The sequence below is a fragment of the Capricornis sumatraensis genome, chromosome 3, assembly GCF_032405125.1.
Source record: "Capricornis sumatraensis isolate serow.1 chromosome 3, serow.2, whole genome shotgun sequence".
Taxonomy (NCBI): Eukaryota; Metazoa; Chordata; class Mammalia; order Artiodactyla; family Bovidae; genus Capricornis; species Capricornis sumatraensis.
This window is the reverse complement of record NC_091071.1, coordinates 174,119,403-174,132,865: the sequence shown is the minus strand read 5'-3', so window position 1 is coordinate 174,132,865 and position 13,463 is coordinate 174,119,403. Positions and strand designations below refer to the sequence as shown.

Sequence of the window (13,463 nt, the reverse complement as noted above, 5' to 3'; positions counted from 1 at the left end):
CTAATATGGGATGAGAGAGAGATCTTGTGCCAGAATGTAAATAAACTGCATCCTTTTAACCACAGTGTTAGTTCAGATGGCTTTGGTAGCAGGACTTTTTTCTCAGTGAAAGAAATGTTGCTTTAGTTTATGTTCTGGCATAAGCTCCTGATCTCACCAGGACCAGCTCTTTGAGTAGCATTCGAGTAAACAGTCGTTAAGCTGGTGTGTGGTTTTCAGCATTTTGTTGTCGTTCAAGTCTGATCTTTATAGAATTTTTCTTGGTTGGTTTGTATTTGGTAATGCAGCTAAATAGTACGGAGGATTCTTTAGGCATTGTTAAATTTGGGGAAAGAATTTCTTTGTAGCTTTGAGTTCTGCTTGCCCTATTAATGTTTCTGTATCTTGCTGTTCCCAGTAATCTAGCTCAGAGGAGGAATGGATACCTATTGACTAGCAGACTGGGTTTTGGCTTATAGCCAGATTAACTTATATTCAGATATGTTTCATGGCTTTAGAAATCTAAGGAATCTCACTCAGTTGCTTCGTTTCCTCATTTTGCAGGGGAAGAATCTAAAGCACACACGTTTGCCTGACATCACCATAGTCAATAAATTGTAGAGTCAGGTCTCTTGTCTGGTGTTTTAGCTTTTTTTTTTTTTTAAACTTTAAAAATGGTCTATAGTCGCTTTACAGTGCTGTGTTAGTTTCTGCTGTGCGGCAGGGTGAATCAGCCACAAGTGGGCATATATCTCCTCTTTTGGATTTCCTTCCCATTTAGGTCACCGCAGAGCACCGAGTAGAGTTCCCTTTGCTATACAGTTGGTTCTGACTAGTTATCTACTTTATACATAGTTGTGTATATATGTCAATTCCAGTGTCCCAATCCATCCCACTTCCCCGGGTGTTTAATTCTGTTCTGCCTGGCTGAGAGTCCAGGGAAGGCTGGGGCAGGAGAGGTGTGCAGTTCTGTCAGTGTGACTGCATCAGCTGAGTCTCCTTCTTTTATTAAAAGAACTTATTTTAATTGTTACTCTAAGGAGGCCCACCTAGAATGATGATACTCAGCCATTGCTTTTTCTTTAGTAAACTGTTGTACAAAACAGGATGTGTTGCTCCATTCTCTCTGTATAGTGTCAGTGGAAAAGAGGGTAGTTAGATGGTTCTTTTGTTAGTATACAGAAATTAATTATTTCATCCTGTACAAGGGCAGCAGCAAACTCAGTTATATAAACCACTTGTAATATTGTCTTAAGGGCCTCCCTGGTGACTCAGTGGTAAAGAACCCACCTGACAGTGCAGGAGATGTAAGCTCAGTCTCTTGAGTTGTGAAGATCTCCTGGAGAAGGAAATGGGAACCTACTCCAGTATTCTTGACTGAGAAGTCCCATGGACAGAAGGACCTGGCAGGCTATAGTCCACGGGATTGCCAAGACTCAGACATGACTTAGTGACTAAACAACAGTGTTGTCTTAGGAACATATTACCATATCCAGGCATTTTGCTGCTGTAGGAAAAAAATCATGTAGTAAGTAGTTTTTGTAACATTACCTTGTTATTGTTTTAATCACAGTCACAAGAATCCCTGACAGAGCTTGCCTGTCCGTTCTCTCTGGTCTTGCACTGGCAGCTAGGATGTTGAACTAATAGAAGTATCTTCCAAGCCTATAAAAACAGTCAGAGCTAATGAAGCAGCTGCCCTGCTCATTGTCATCGTTAATTGATGATGGAGTCATACTCTGAATTATGCTGTAATTAGTTTTGAATGGATAAGGTTGGAAAATAGGGTAATTCATGTTTTCAGTAGCATTTTGGGAGTCACCAGTGGGAGGTCTGAAAAGCTGGATTGTGGGGTATACTAGAGAAATGGCTGAGTGTTTTCTGCATCTCCTATACACCAGCTAGTAACTCAAGGGCTTTAGATTCTAGTTTTGTTTTCAGCTTTTTTTGAGTCATGAGTGTAGTAAGAGAGAGGGGTGTGTATGTGTGTATGTGTTGTTACTATCAAGTGAGATCCAAAGGCTCAGTTACCACTTGGAGAAACAGATCCTGATTTTCTGCTTGGGAATGGCTCAGAGGAAGAAAGATAACTCTTGAAAGGTAATGCATACCAGGCTTCTTATAAATACCATTGATTGGGTACACTCAGTACCTACTGTAACTTACCAGGTATCCCGTTGTGTTCATATAGAGTGGTGTCTAGGTTATTATACTTTTGACACAGGTGTCTTGGCCTTTTCAGTTTTCATCATCCTTTTTGGAAACATCTTTGGTATCTTTAAGGCAGTCTTTCTCTACCCTTGAAAATCATGACTGCCAGTCTCTGCTTTTTATGTAAAAATCTCATGCCCTCCTCCTTTAATGTTTTTGAAGTTGCAAAATAGTTATTTTCCCCTCAAATATAGTTACAATAGTGACTTGACTTTTCCAAACTATATTAATTTATTCATTTAACAAGAATTTACTGAGCACGTATGTGCTAGAAATTGCTAGAGTGTACTCCTTAGACATGCCATGTGTTCCGTCTCCATATGGCTTAGTCCCTACTCTAGGAAAGTCAGTTATTTACATCCCCTAATACCTTATGAGTTAAAGGGGGAGGGAGGCAGCAATCTCCATTTATAGAATCACATTGAATTTTATTGAGTTGGCCAAAAAGTTCATTTGGGTTTTTGTACGGTGTTACAGAAAAACCTGAATGAACTTTTTGGCCTACCCAATATTTAGATTAAGGATATTCCCCTTGCCTTATTCTCCCTTTAGGGTCAACAGCTATCTGTCATTTCCCTTAGCTATTTCAGAATCTGAGTTGGAAACCCCTCAGATGTAAATTAGTTCTTCCACAATTTACCAAAGGAACCAATGTTTCATTTTATTGTAATTACAGAAGTACATGGAAATGGGAGAGGTGGAGATTGGCTGTAACCTCTGTTGGCCAGATGTGGCCATTACAACTTTTTTCAGGGTGTTACTTTTTCCTGAGGATTTCTCTTGCTAAATGTCAGAACTTTTAAGTACCTGAACCTAGGTGTACCTTAACTCCATTTTTGCTCTGCTGCTAGAGAACTTATGCAGACTAGAAGTGTGACAGATGGGCAGTGTTTCTGAAGACCTACCAAGCTTGTGATGATAGAATGCAACCAGAGATAGAACTAAGAGCTGTCTTTTCTTTGCGATGACTTCTTGCAGAATCAGGGACCCTGTCCAAAAAGTTGCTTGGCTTTCCCAAAATTTATTCTGCATGGGCCAGTCACATGGTCTCCCCAACCCATGACCATGTTCAGGGATGCTCCATATAATCTACAGGACCAAAACAGTCAGGATTATAATCCATTTACAGGAGTGAGACTCACCAAATTTTTCATCTTAAAGGAACCGTTTATTTGGAGACTTTTGTAGAGAAATAAATGGTTTTGAAGAATCGTAAAATCTGTTTCAAGTGATAAGCCTTTTTGTTTGATTCTTTGCTAGAAAATGTATCAGTGATTCTTTCCCAAAAGAGTACATAGTTTGTTGTTTTGTGTTCTCACTGGGGTGTAATACAGAAATCCAGCTGCCATCAGACATGCTGCTAATAACGCTGGTAGTCATTTGCTAAGTTCCTTTCTCAGAATGTAACTAAGAATCTAGAATAGAATGGTCAAATTAAAATTATTGAGACTTGTATTTAAAGACCGCCAATATGTCAACATCCTTTCATAATTTGTGAAACTAACAGAGTTCAAGGGTTCTCACCAAAAGGAAAGAAATGACATGTAACAGTATTTAAGGAGTGCGTAAGGTAGTCAGCTGCTAAAATTCTTTTCATTGTCTGGGTCAACTGGAACATATGTAATTAGCTTAATTTTAGAAACAAATTCAAGGTTTAAATACATCAAAAATACATTTTGGTTTTCTCCCAGTCAATATTAATTTCCTAATGGACAAATATTTTATTTACTGTTTTCCAAATAATTTCTTTAATTTCAAAGTGGAATTTTTAAATTAATGGGAAGACAATCCAGGTATCAAAGGTATCCCTGGTCTCACTGCCAACATCCCTATAACTGCTTAGCTAGCAGATGCTGGGTGGGGCCTCACTGTTGACGGGAGCCCTGAGTTAGAGAGGTGCGCTAGCGCTGTTGTCATGCCATTCTGGTGTCGATCAGATGTGGCGGTGAGCTTTTGGTTTGGTGTTTGTTTGTTTGATTCTGTATTGTTCTTGTTACTGTCCAGTGTTTTTCTTTTTCTCTTTTATTGAATTTTGCTTTATTCTCTGCTTTATGACACCATCTCCCTTGACCTCCCTAACCCTCCACCACCACCAAAAGTGCCTTTCTTTTGCCCATTTCTATGCCTTGACTTTCCCGTTTTAGTCTCTGTACAGTCTGTTCCTTATTTCTCTGGTGGTTGCAGCTTCTGAGCTAACAATGCTTCTGTCATGCTGTGTGTTTAAAGCCTTGATTTTACAGCTGTCTTACAAAACTAAACTTGACGTGGCTGTTGGGCTGTTATTTACAGTTTATTTCTCTCTCTGCTGCACTGGTTAAAAGGACACTGTCAAGGTATTTTTTTTCATAATTTTTCAAGTCATTTTCCTCACTGTTTACAATAACCCATTCAAAGCTTGAAACTTAAATCTTTCGCTTCCAAAGATCCTCTCCATCATACATTCACACTGGTTTGTTGTTGTAGAGTTGCGCCTATATGTTGGACTGGTGCCATTTGAGTTTTTGTCATTGAAAGCGCATGTAAAAAGTCAAGTTTTTTGTGGTGATGTGGGTGGGCTAAAGGGGAAAGTGTAATGAATCAAGTGGGCTGCTCAGCAAACAGAGGGAAGAAAAAGGTCAAATTTGGTCCCTCTAACCTTGACAGTGTCCCTTTAAATATTTCTCTACCACGCACCCTGGACCCCAGTTACTGAGCCTTGAAGTGCTGCGTACTTTTTCAGTATGAACTTCCCTATGTGACTGTCACTCTAGCTGCAAAGATTAAAGCTTGTCTAAAGCAAGCCATACAGTTGGCACTGGAAGAGCTTTAATCAGTACCATTTGCACACATATGTATTGGCACATTCTGCCCTGTCGTAGTGGCATATGTGATCTGGCCCCCCTCTGCTATAGCATCCTCTTGCTAGGCATTTTAGAAGCCATGTATAGAAATATCACCATTTATACTCCAGGAAAAGCAGTCCTTCACATTGCATCTGTGATCAGTTAAGATTTCATAAATACGAAGGTTTCATATTGAAAACGTAATTGTTTCCTTTTTAAAGGAGCACCAGATTTAGAGTTTTTAGAATCATCTTTTATAACATCATTGAGGGAATTAACACCAAGCAAAATTTCAGCTTTGCTTTGAGCTTCTCTGTATATGACCCTTATGGCAGAAAGTGAAGAGGAACTAAACAGCCTCTTGATGAACGTGAAAGAGGAGACTGAAAAAGTTGGCTTAAAGCTCAACATTCAGAAAAATAAAATCATGGCATCCAGTCCCATCACTTCATGGCAAATAGATGGGGAAACAGTGGAAACTGTGGCAGACTTTATTTTGGGGGGCTCCAAAATCACTGCAGATAGCGATTGCAGCCATGAAATTAAAAGACGCTTACTCCTTGGAAGGAAAGTTATGACCAACCTAGATAGCACATTCAAAAGCAGAGACATTACTTCGCCAACAAAGGTCCATCTAGTCAAGGCTATGGTTTTTTCAGTGGTCATGTATGGATGTGAGAGTTGGACTGTGAAGAAAGCTGAGCGCCGAAGAATTGATGCTTTTGAACTGTGGTGTTGGAGAAGACTCTTGAGAGTCCCTTGCACTGCAAGGAGATCCAACCAGTCCATTCTAAAGGAGATCAGTCCTGGGTGTTCTTTGGAAGCACTGATGCTAAAGCTGAAACTCCAGTACTTTGGCCACCTGATGCAAAGAGTTGACTCATTGGAAAAGACTCTGATGCTGGGAGGGATTGGGGTCAGGAGGAGAAGGGGACAAGAGAGGATGAGATGGCTGGATGGCATCACCGACTTGATGGACATGAGTTTGGGTGAACTCCGGGAGTTGGACAGGGAGGCCTGGCGTGCTGCGATTCATGGGGTCGCAAAGAGTCGGACACGACTGAGCGACCGAACTGAACCGAACTGACCTTCACTGTATCATGTCAATGAGGAAAAGTAACTGATGGGAAAGTAAATGAAATTCCTGACAAGAAGATCACTTCCATCAGCTCTGATAGCTGTGAAAACAGAACAAGTAGGGATGTCACCAAGAGCTCCTCTCTTTGGCTGTGGGATTGAATGGGTAGGTCAGATGTCTTTGATCCACCCAAGTCCCAGGTACCACCCTGATACATAGATGGTACCAAACTCCAGAGCCTGATTCACAGCCTTGTTTCTCAACATAAACCAGAAGATTCTCTCAGGTATCTATTTCTTAGGCTCAGGGGGATTCTCTAATTCATAAAGATTTCCTGATGTTTTCCATGTGTGATCTTTTAGAACTTAATGCTTTAAAATATTTTGATTGAGTCAGTTTTGAGAGGGCAGAGGCTAGTGCTTTGAAATCATCTGTTTAATTGTGAAGGGCAAAAGTGAAGGTGTTTCAAATGAGAAGCAACGTTTCACTGTGATGGTCTGGTCCATAATAGTTACCTCTGTTCTTCCTTACCCTAGTGATTATTAGAACTTTCATGTTTTGTTCCTTATTACCAATTTTAGGTTGATTGTAAAGTGAAATTCCAAATTTTGAAACCCATTTCCCATCCCTAACTTATTATGGCAAGAGATGCTTTCCTTAGATATACTTTCTTCTTCTCACTGTCCCCATGAATTCAGCAGTGGAACTGAAGATACAGTTTACTTTGGGGCTGAATTGAGCATTAGCAGAGGGATTCGTGTCAGCTAACTGATGGCATCGCTAGGCAGGGCCACAGCAGGGATTTAGGAGCATGATCTTGCAGCTTAATGATCTGCTTTGCAATCTGTTCTCTTCCCCCACAGTAGTGAGCCAGACTTGGTACCTCAGTTACTTGTAGTCTTAAGAGATTGGACATTCATCCTTGAATTTAATTGGTGCCGTAAAACACTAGTACTCGGAGAATTAAGATGCTGTTGTGTTCTTATTAATAGCCATGAATTTCACTTCTCTCTTCACTACTCCTACCTGCAATTGTTATCTTAGAGGGGAAGCAGATACCTTGTTGCTCTTATTTTTTTCATCCTGCCCTTATTTACAAGGTGCTTGGGTGTGTTGACAGTCTTTGTTCTCCAGGACCTTTCCCGTGTGTTGTCTGCATGTCAGCCCCCGTATCTCAGTGCATGTCAGCTCCAGGGCACCTTGTGCTCCACATGATTTCACTCACCGCCAGTGTGAATCCTGTGGCTGTTCATAGAGGTGGAGTTCCAGCTCTGAGGGCAAAATCATGAGAATAGGGAATATCTGGGCTGAAACATTTCATATCTCATTTAATGGAATTAACCACTTCATAGAAAAGATAGTTTGAATCATTGTCCTCAAAGGTTTCTCCTTTGAGATACATATTTTGATCTTTTAAAGTGTAGAGCATTTGTGTTTTCATGGATGGTTATGTTTAGTCTTGTAAGGACCAACTCTGCCCTACTTCGAATTTTCAGGTTCCTAAAGAGAAAGATGAAATGGTAGAGCAAGAGTTTAACCGGTTGCTAGAAGCTACATCTTACCTTAGTCATCAACTGGACTTCAACGTCCTCAATAATAAGCCTGTGTCCCTTGGCCAGGCATTGGAAGTTGTCATTCAGTAAGTACTTTGATACTGCTTATTGTATTGTGGATTTCGTTTATAGATTGCTGGGTAGTGTTTTAAGTTTCCATTAAGTCTTATTTGAGCTAGTTCTCACTTATTTTCATGGATAGTTAAATCTAAAAATAAAGCTTTTTAAAATAAGCCCATACATGATCCTTAAGGCTCTCTCAATTGTAAAATTCATTATCTTTTAAGGTATTGAATTGATTGTATTTAATATAACCTAGAAAATAATTTGCCATGAGCTAACTTTCTTATTCCAAAGTGTTAGAAATTTTAGTGGGCCTTGATACCATCAAATGTTTCGGATGGGCACCTGTCTTACACAGCACTGGTAGCTGTGCTAGCAGAGCACATATATTGTCTCTTCAGGTTACAAGAAAAGCATGTCAAAGATGAGCAGATTGAACATTGGAAGAAGATAGTGAAAACTCAGGAGGAACTGAAGGAACTTCTTAATAAGGTAAAATTCTGTTTTTATCTGTCAGTCTTTCAGTATGACATTGGTAATTGTTGCTGGGAGAAATAGATCTTTCCTGTGACAGATTGCCTTTGACTGTTGCAAAGCTGGTCTAGTGCTGTCTGCTGGAGTCTAGGATGGAAGGGAGATCAGCTGTGCTGGGGTCAAGTTCCCACTGATGAAGACATCATGTCAGTAGCCAGGATCATAGTTCTCTGGCCTAAGGATTTCACTTGAGGTACCAGTATGAGGATATTCCTCAGTGGTACGAATAGGGGGCCCTTGTGTATTTCACCTTCCAGAGCCCCAGCTCCAGACTGGGAAACTGTTTGTTTCTCCCCATCCTGCCGGCTGCAAACTTGGGGGCTTTATAATTACAGAATCTGGGGGCATCTTTTGGCTAGGCTCTTGGCCTCCCTCTTTGACTGTGCTTCATGTCTTCATCTTGTCAAATGAAGAGGTCTCTGGCACACCACCTTCACGAGCTGTGGTGTGGAGGACGCGAGAAGCGTGGCAGAGGGCCGACGGCCGAGCTGATGCGGCGCTCCTAGTTTCAGGCTTTAACCTTCCCTCCGAAACCTGGAAGAACTGACATTGGGAATGGTTCCTTAACGTTCTTGATGTGATGGTTTGACCGTTTACGTTTTTAAAAAACAAATCATGATAATTTGTTTCCTAAAACTGTGTTTGATTGGTCACAGTTTCTTTTGCCTGGTAGTTAAAGTTTGAATTAATTTTTATTTGGGGGACAGTGTTTCTATTAATGGGATACTCCTGGTTCTTCCATTTGTTTTGGAAGACAGAGTCAATCCTGCCTATCTGATAGTGATGTGATGCCTCTGTGTTGAGCCATGTAGGATTTTTTCCTGTTTTAAATATCATCATTTGGAAGAGGTACTTAATTCCACAGATGTAGCAGTGTAACCCTGTTTTGGTATAATAGCAGTTTAGGGGAGGAGCCAAAGTACATGCTTTGGTGATGAATTATATCACTGTCTGCAATGTCAAATTTGTATTTTTCTCTCTTAGATGGTAAATTTAAAAGAGAAAATTAAAGAACTCCATCAGCAATACAAAGAAGCATCTGAAGTCAAACCACCCAGAGATATCACTGCTGAGTTCTTAGTGAAAAGCAAACACAGGGATCTAACTGCCCTGTGTAAGGTATGATATACATACATGCCTCGCTGATTTTATTTGGAATCCTAAGTGATAGTATAGATCTGGGAGATTTTGGCCATTAGCCAGTCACAGATGCTAGAATAGTAAGAAGGGGTTTGGTACACAGGAGCCCTGGGGACGTCATGGGTTAGTTTCGTCTGCTCTTTGTGCAGAATTTCTACCTTGTTTTCACAGTATCATCCTTTAGCTTACATGCATCTCAGTTTAGCCCTCTGTGATAGTTTATCCGTGACAGTTTATAGAGTAATGTCAGTGAAGGTGGACTTCAGAGTTATTGGAGTCAGACCATCTGGTTGAAATCAACTTAGTATCTCCTAGCCGTGTGACCTTAGACTCCTTAGAGACGTGGTGTTAAGTACTACCTTACTTGTAGAGGGATCTGAAGGGCTTGTTCATACTGGGGACGCAGTAAATGCATGAGAAGTGGTAGTCACTCTTTCTTTTTAATCCTTACTGTGTAGCATCCTAGTGTGTTTCTTCTTCATCCTCTTCCCCCTCCACACCCCCCTGTTATGTTGCAACTTGTCTCCAAGAACAACTATCCCTGCACCCTGACCCAGCCTTGGGCGAAGGCACACTTGTAATTGACCTAAACAGGGGCGTGGTGCAGGCCTAACCCTCTGTGGCGCAAATAACTAGGTGCCTCTCTGACTCATCCCAACCAACCCGGTTCTCTTAATTCCATCAGGAATATGATGAATTAGCTGAGACACAAGGAAAACTAGAAGAAAAACTTCAAGAGTTGGAAGCCAATCCCCCAAGGTAAATAAATGCGCCAACAGATAGCTTTTACTCTTCTCTCCATTAAATTTAGAAGGAAGATTACAAAGACCCTGGCCTTCTATGTATGTTCAGTGAATGCATTGTAGATTATTTCATGAATGGAAAGTGTCTGTGCACATAGGGCTACTTGTCAGGGTCCTTAATACTCTGTTCTTATATGGTAATATGTAAGAGTGTCCTAGATACTTAAATCAAGGTATCTTTTTTAAAACGATAGCTTTTTCCCGTAAGATTTGATATCTGAATGAACATTGTCTTTGAGTGGGGTAGAAAGTGGTATTGCTTTAAATTTCAAAATTCTGGGGATCAGAAAAGTGTTACCCTTAATTTCTGTTGGATTTTTGACAGTGTACCCTTACATAGTGACAAGTGCTCCGTGTGGCATCTGGCATCCACATACATCTGCTCTTTTCTCTAGTCAAGAATGCCACCCGTCTTGCTTTTTAAAAAAATGCTTTATTCAAAGTATAAAACAACAAAAAAAAGGATACAAGTAAGCTTTTATAATGCAAGGTAAATAGTATAAAGAAGACTTTTTTTCCCAAACTAATTTTTTTGTCCAAATTAGTTAGGCCTTTGCTTTATGTAGGAAGCTTGGCACTCCTCCTAGGCACTAGCAATAAAGGGTTTAATAAGACAGATGAGATCTTGTTTTTTGACTTAGAATTTCTTCACATAAGGCGTAGTCCCACTGAAATCATCAACATCAGCCCATTGAGAATGGTAGTAATGCCCTTTAGTAACCTTGAGCTCCTTCGTTCTCATTTTGCAGTGATGTATATCTCTCATCAAGAGACAGACAGATACTTGATTGGCATTTTGCAAATCTTGAATTCGCTAATGCCACACCTCTCTCTACACTCTCCCTTAAGCACTGGGATCAGGTAAAAATTCCTTTGTCTTGTATTTTGTTGCACATGTCTCTGAGAGGGCTCCTAAGAGAAACTGTTAATTTATCTGTATGTGTGTTTTTAAACAGCTTTAGTTAGCTATAATGTATATACAATAAAACCTATTTTAAGTGAGCAGTTTGATATTTTGCCAAACTTAAATAATTATGAACCACCACCACATTTCAGATACAGAATGTTCCTGTCATCTTGAAAAGTTCTCTCTCGCCCCTTTGCAGTCAGTCCCCAGCCCTTCAGCTTCTGGCCCTGCACAACCACCGATTTGCTTTCTGTGGTTATAGTTTTGCTTTTCCTAGAATTACATGTAACGTGAACCACACAGTACATGATTGCACCGTCCCTAGCCTTGTGTGTGTGGCTTTTCACTTGGATTCAGTGTTGTTGGATGTTTCGGTAGTTTGTCCCTTTTGTTGTTTAGTAGTATTCATATCCATTGAATGGATGTGCCTCAGAATGTATCCAGTCACTGGTACATTGATGGACATTTAGGTTGTTTCGGTTCTGGCTGTAAATAATCGAAGCTGCTGTGAATGTTGATGTCTTTCTCTTGGGTGAATATCTAGAAGTAGAGCTTTCACTCTGGGCAGCAGATGCTTAAAGTGTTTCCAAACCACGTTCTCATCAGTAGTGTGCGTAAGTTCTGTTGCTCCGCACCCTCACCAGTGCTGGATACTCTGCCAGCTTTAAATTTTTTAACTGTTTTAATGGTTGGTTAGTAATTTTTCATTGTGGTTTTAATTTGCACTTCTCTGATGACCAGTAAAGTGAAGCATCTTTTCATGAGCTTATTGGCCATTCATATGTCAGTTATTTGGTAAAAAGGCTGTTAGATCTCTTGCCTACTTAAAAAAAATCTTATTGTCTCTTCTCTTGTAAGAGTTCATTATGTTCTTCAAATCCTGGATATAATTCTTTTGTCAGATTTATGGTTTGAAAATTCTTTCTTCCAGTCTGCAGCTTGCATTTTCCTTTTCTAAGTGATATCTTTCAAAGAGGAATATTTTTAATTTTATAAAGTCCCATTTGTCAACTCTTTCTTTTAGGCTAGGTGCTTTTTGTATCCTGAAAAATCTTTGTCTAAACCAGGACTGCAAAGATTTTCTATTTTCTTCCTAAAGTTTTATGAATTTAGCTCTTATGTTAGGTCTATAACTCATTTTCAGTTAATTTTTGTATACAGTGAGAGGTGAGGGTAGTTCATAGTTTTCTGTGGCTATCTTACTAATCTCGCACCATCTTCTTTCTTCATTTGTCTTGTCACGTTTGTGGAAAATCAGTTCTTCCATTCAGCAGCTGCCTCTCGACGTGCCACTGTCTCACTGTCCTGACGACAGTTGCTTTATAGGACATTTTGAAATCAAGTAGAATAAGTTCTTCACCTTCGTTCTTTTTTGAAAGTGTTTTGACTGGTTCAGATCTCTCAACTACAAATCGGCACTTGCCATCTGCCTCTACAAGGATTAAATCTTGCGCTGCTGCAGCTAATTTTCAACACTCTCTGAAAGGAGTTTAGGGCAGAGAGCAGAAATGAGGCACTCTGTGCTCTGGGAAAAGCTGGCAGAACAGGTCTTCAGATAGATATTTTCCAGAGCTGATTAGCCTGCCTCTTGTATCTCAGGGATTCCCAGATGGCTCAGAGCTAAAGAGTCCGCCTGCCAATGCAGGTGACACAGTGGACGCGGGTTTGATCCCTGGGTCAGGAAGGTCCCCTGGAGGAGGAAATGGCAGCCCACTCCAGTATTCTTGCCAGGAAAATCTCATGGACAGAGGAGCCTGGCGGGCTACCGTCTGTGGGGTCCTAGAGAGTCAGACACAACTGAGCACGTACGTACACGTGCATCTGCTCATATCTGGAAGAGCACTGAAGTGCTTCGTGGTGATGTCTGCTTCTCGGGACTCGCAGTAACAAGACCAGCAGTAACCTTCTGCAAAAAATGTGTGCTGTGATTGCCTGTGCTCCCCAATTACCAGAATCAGTATGTGCCGGCTTTCCTCCCTGCCTCTCCGGAGCAGTTTCTCAGAGCTGTCTGAAATGCTGCCTCCCTGACTATAATCCTCATTTTGCTTCAGATAAAACTTGCAACTTGTGCATTTTTTAAGTTGACACCTCTATAAAATTTTAGAACCAGCTTATCAGTTTCTACAAAAACTACCTTCTATGATTGTCATCTTAACAATAGTGGGTCTTCAAATCCTTGAACATGGTCTGTCTCCCCATTTATTTAGGTTTTCTTTAATTTATCTCAGCAACATTTTATAGTTATCAGTGTAGCAGTCTTACACATCTTTTGTTAAGTTATTTTTAGGTGTTTTCAGTGTGATTTACTCTTGAACTTGTGACAAATCACAGCATTTCTTAGATGTTAATGAACCAATCTCTAAATCTGAGACT

General features: G+C 40.4%; 1 protein-coding gene across 3 annotated transcripts in view; it reads left to right on the top strand.

The window, feature by feature from the left end:
- KDM1A (lysine demethylase 1A) overlaps positions 1-13,463 on the top strand; it is a 63,208-nt gene that overhangs the window by 42,209 nt on the left and 7,536 nt on the right. For 2 of the 3 annotated variants that reach the window (XM_068969385.1, XM_068969383.1), the window contains 5 exons: positions 7,587-7,729; positions 8,108-8,198; positions 9,225-9,359; positions 10,066-10,139; positions 10,933-11,044. In XM_068969385.1, the coding sequence (XP_068825486.1) occupies positions 7,587-7,729; positions 8,108-8,198; positions 9,225-9,359; positions 10,066-10,139; positions 10,933-11,044 (555 nt within the window). Of the gene's footprint in view, positions 1-4,511; positions 4,524-7,586; positions 7,730-8,107; positions 8,199-9,224; positions 9,360-10,065; positions 10,140-10,932; positions 11,045-13,463 lie in introns of all 3 variants that reach the window. The other variant, XM_068969384.1, reaches the window with a different exon arrangement.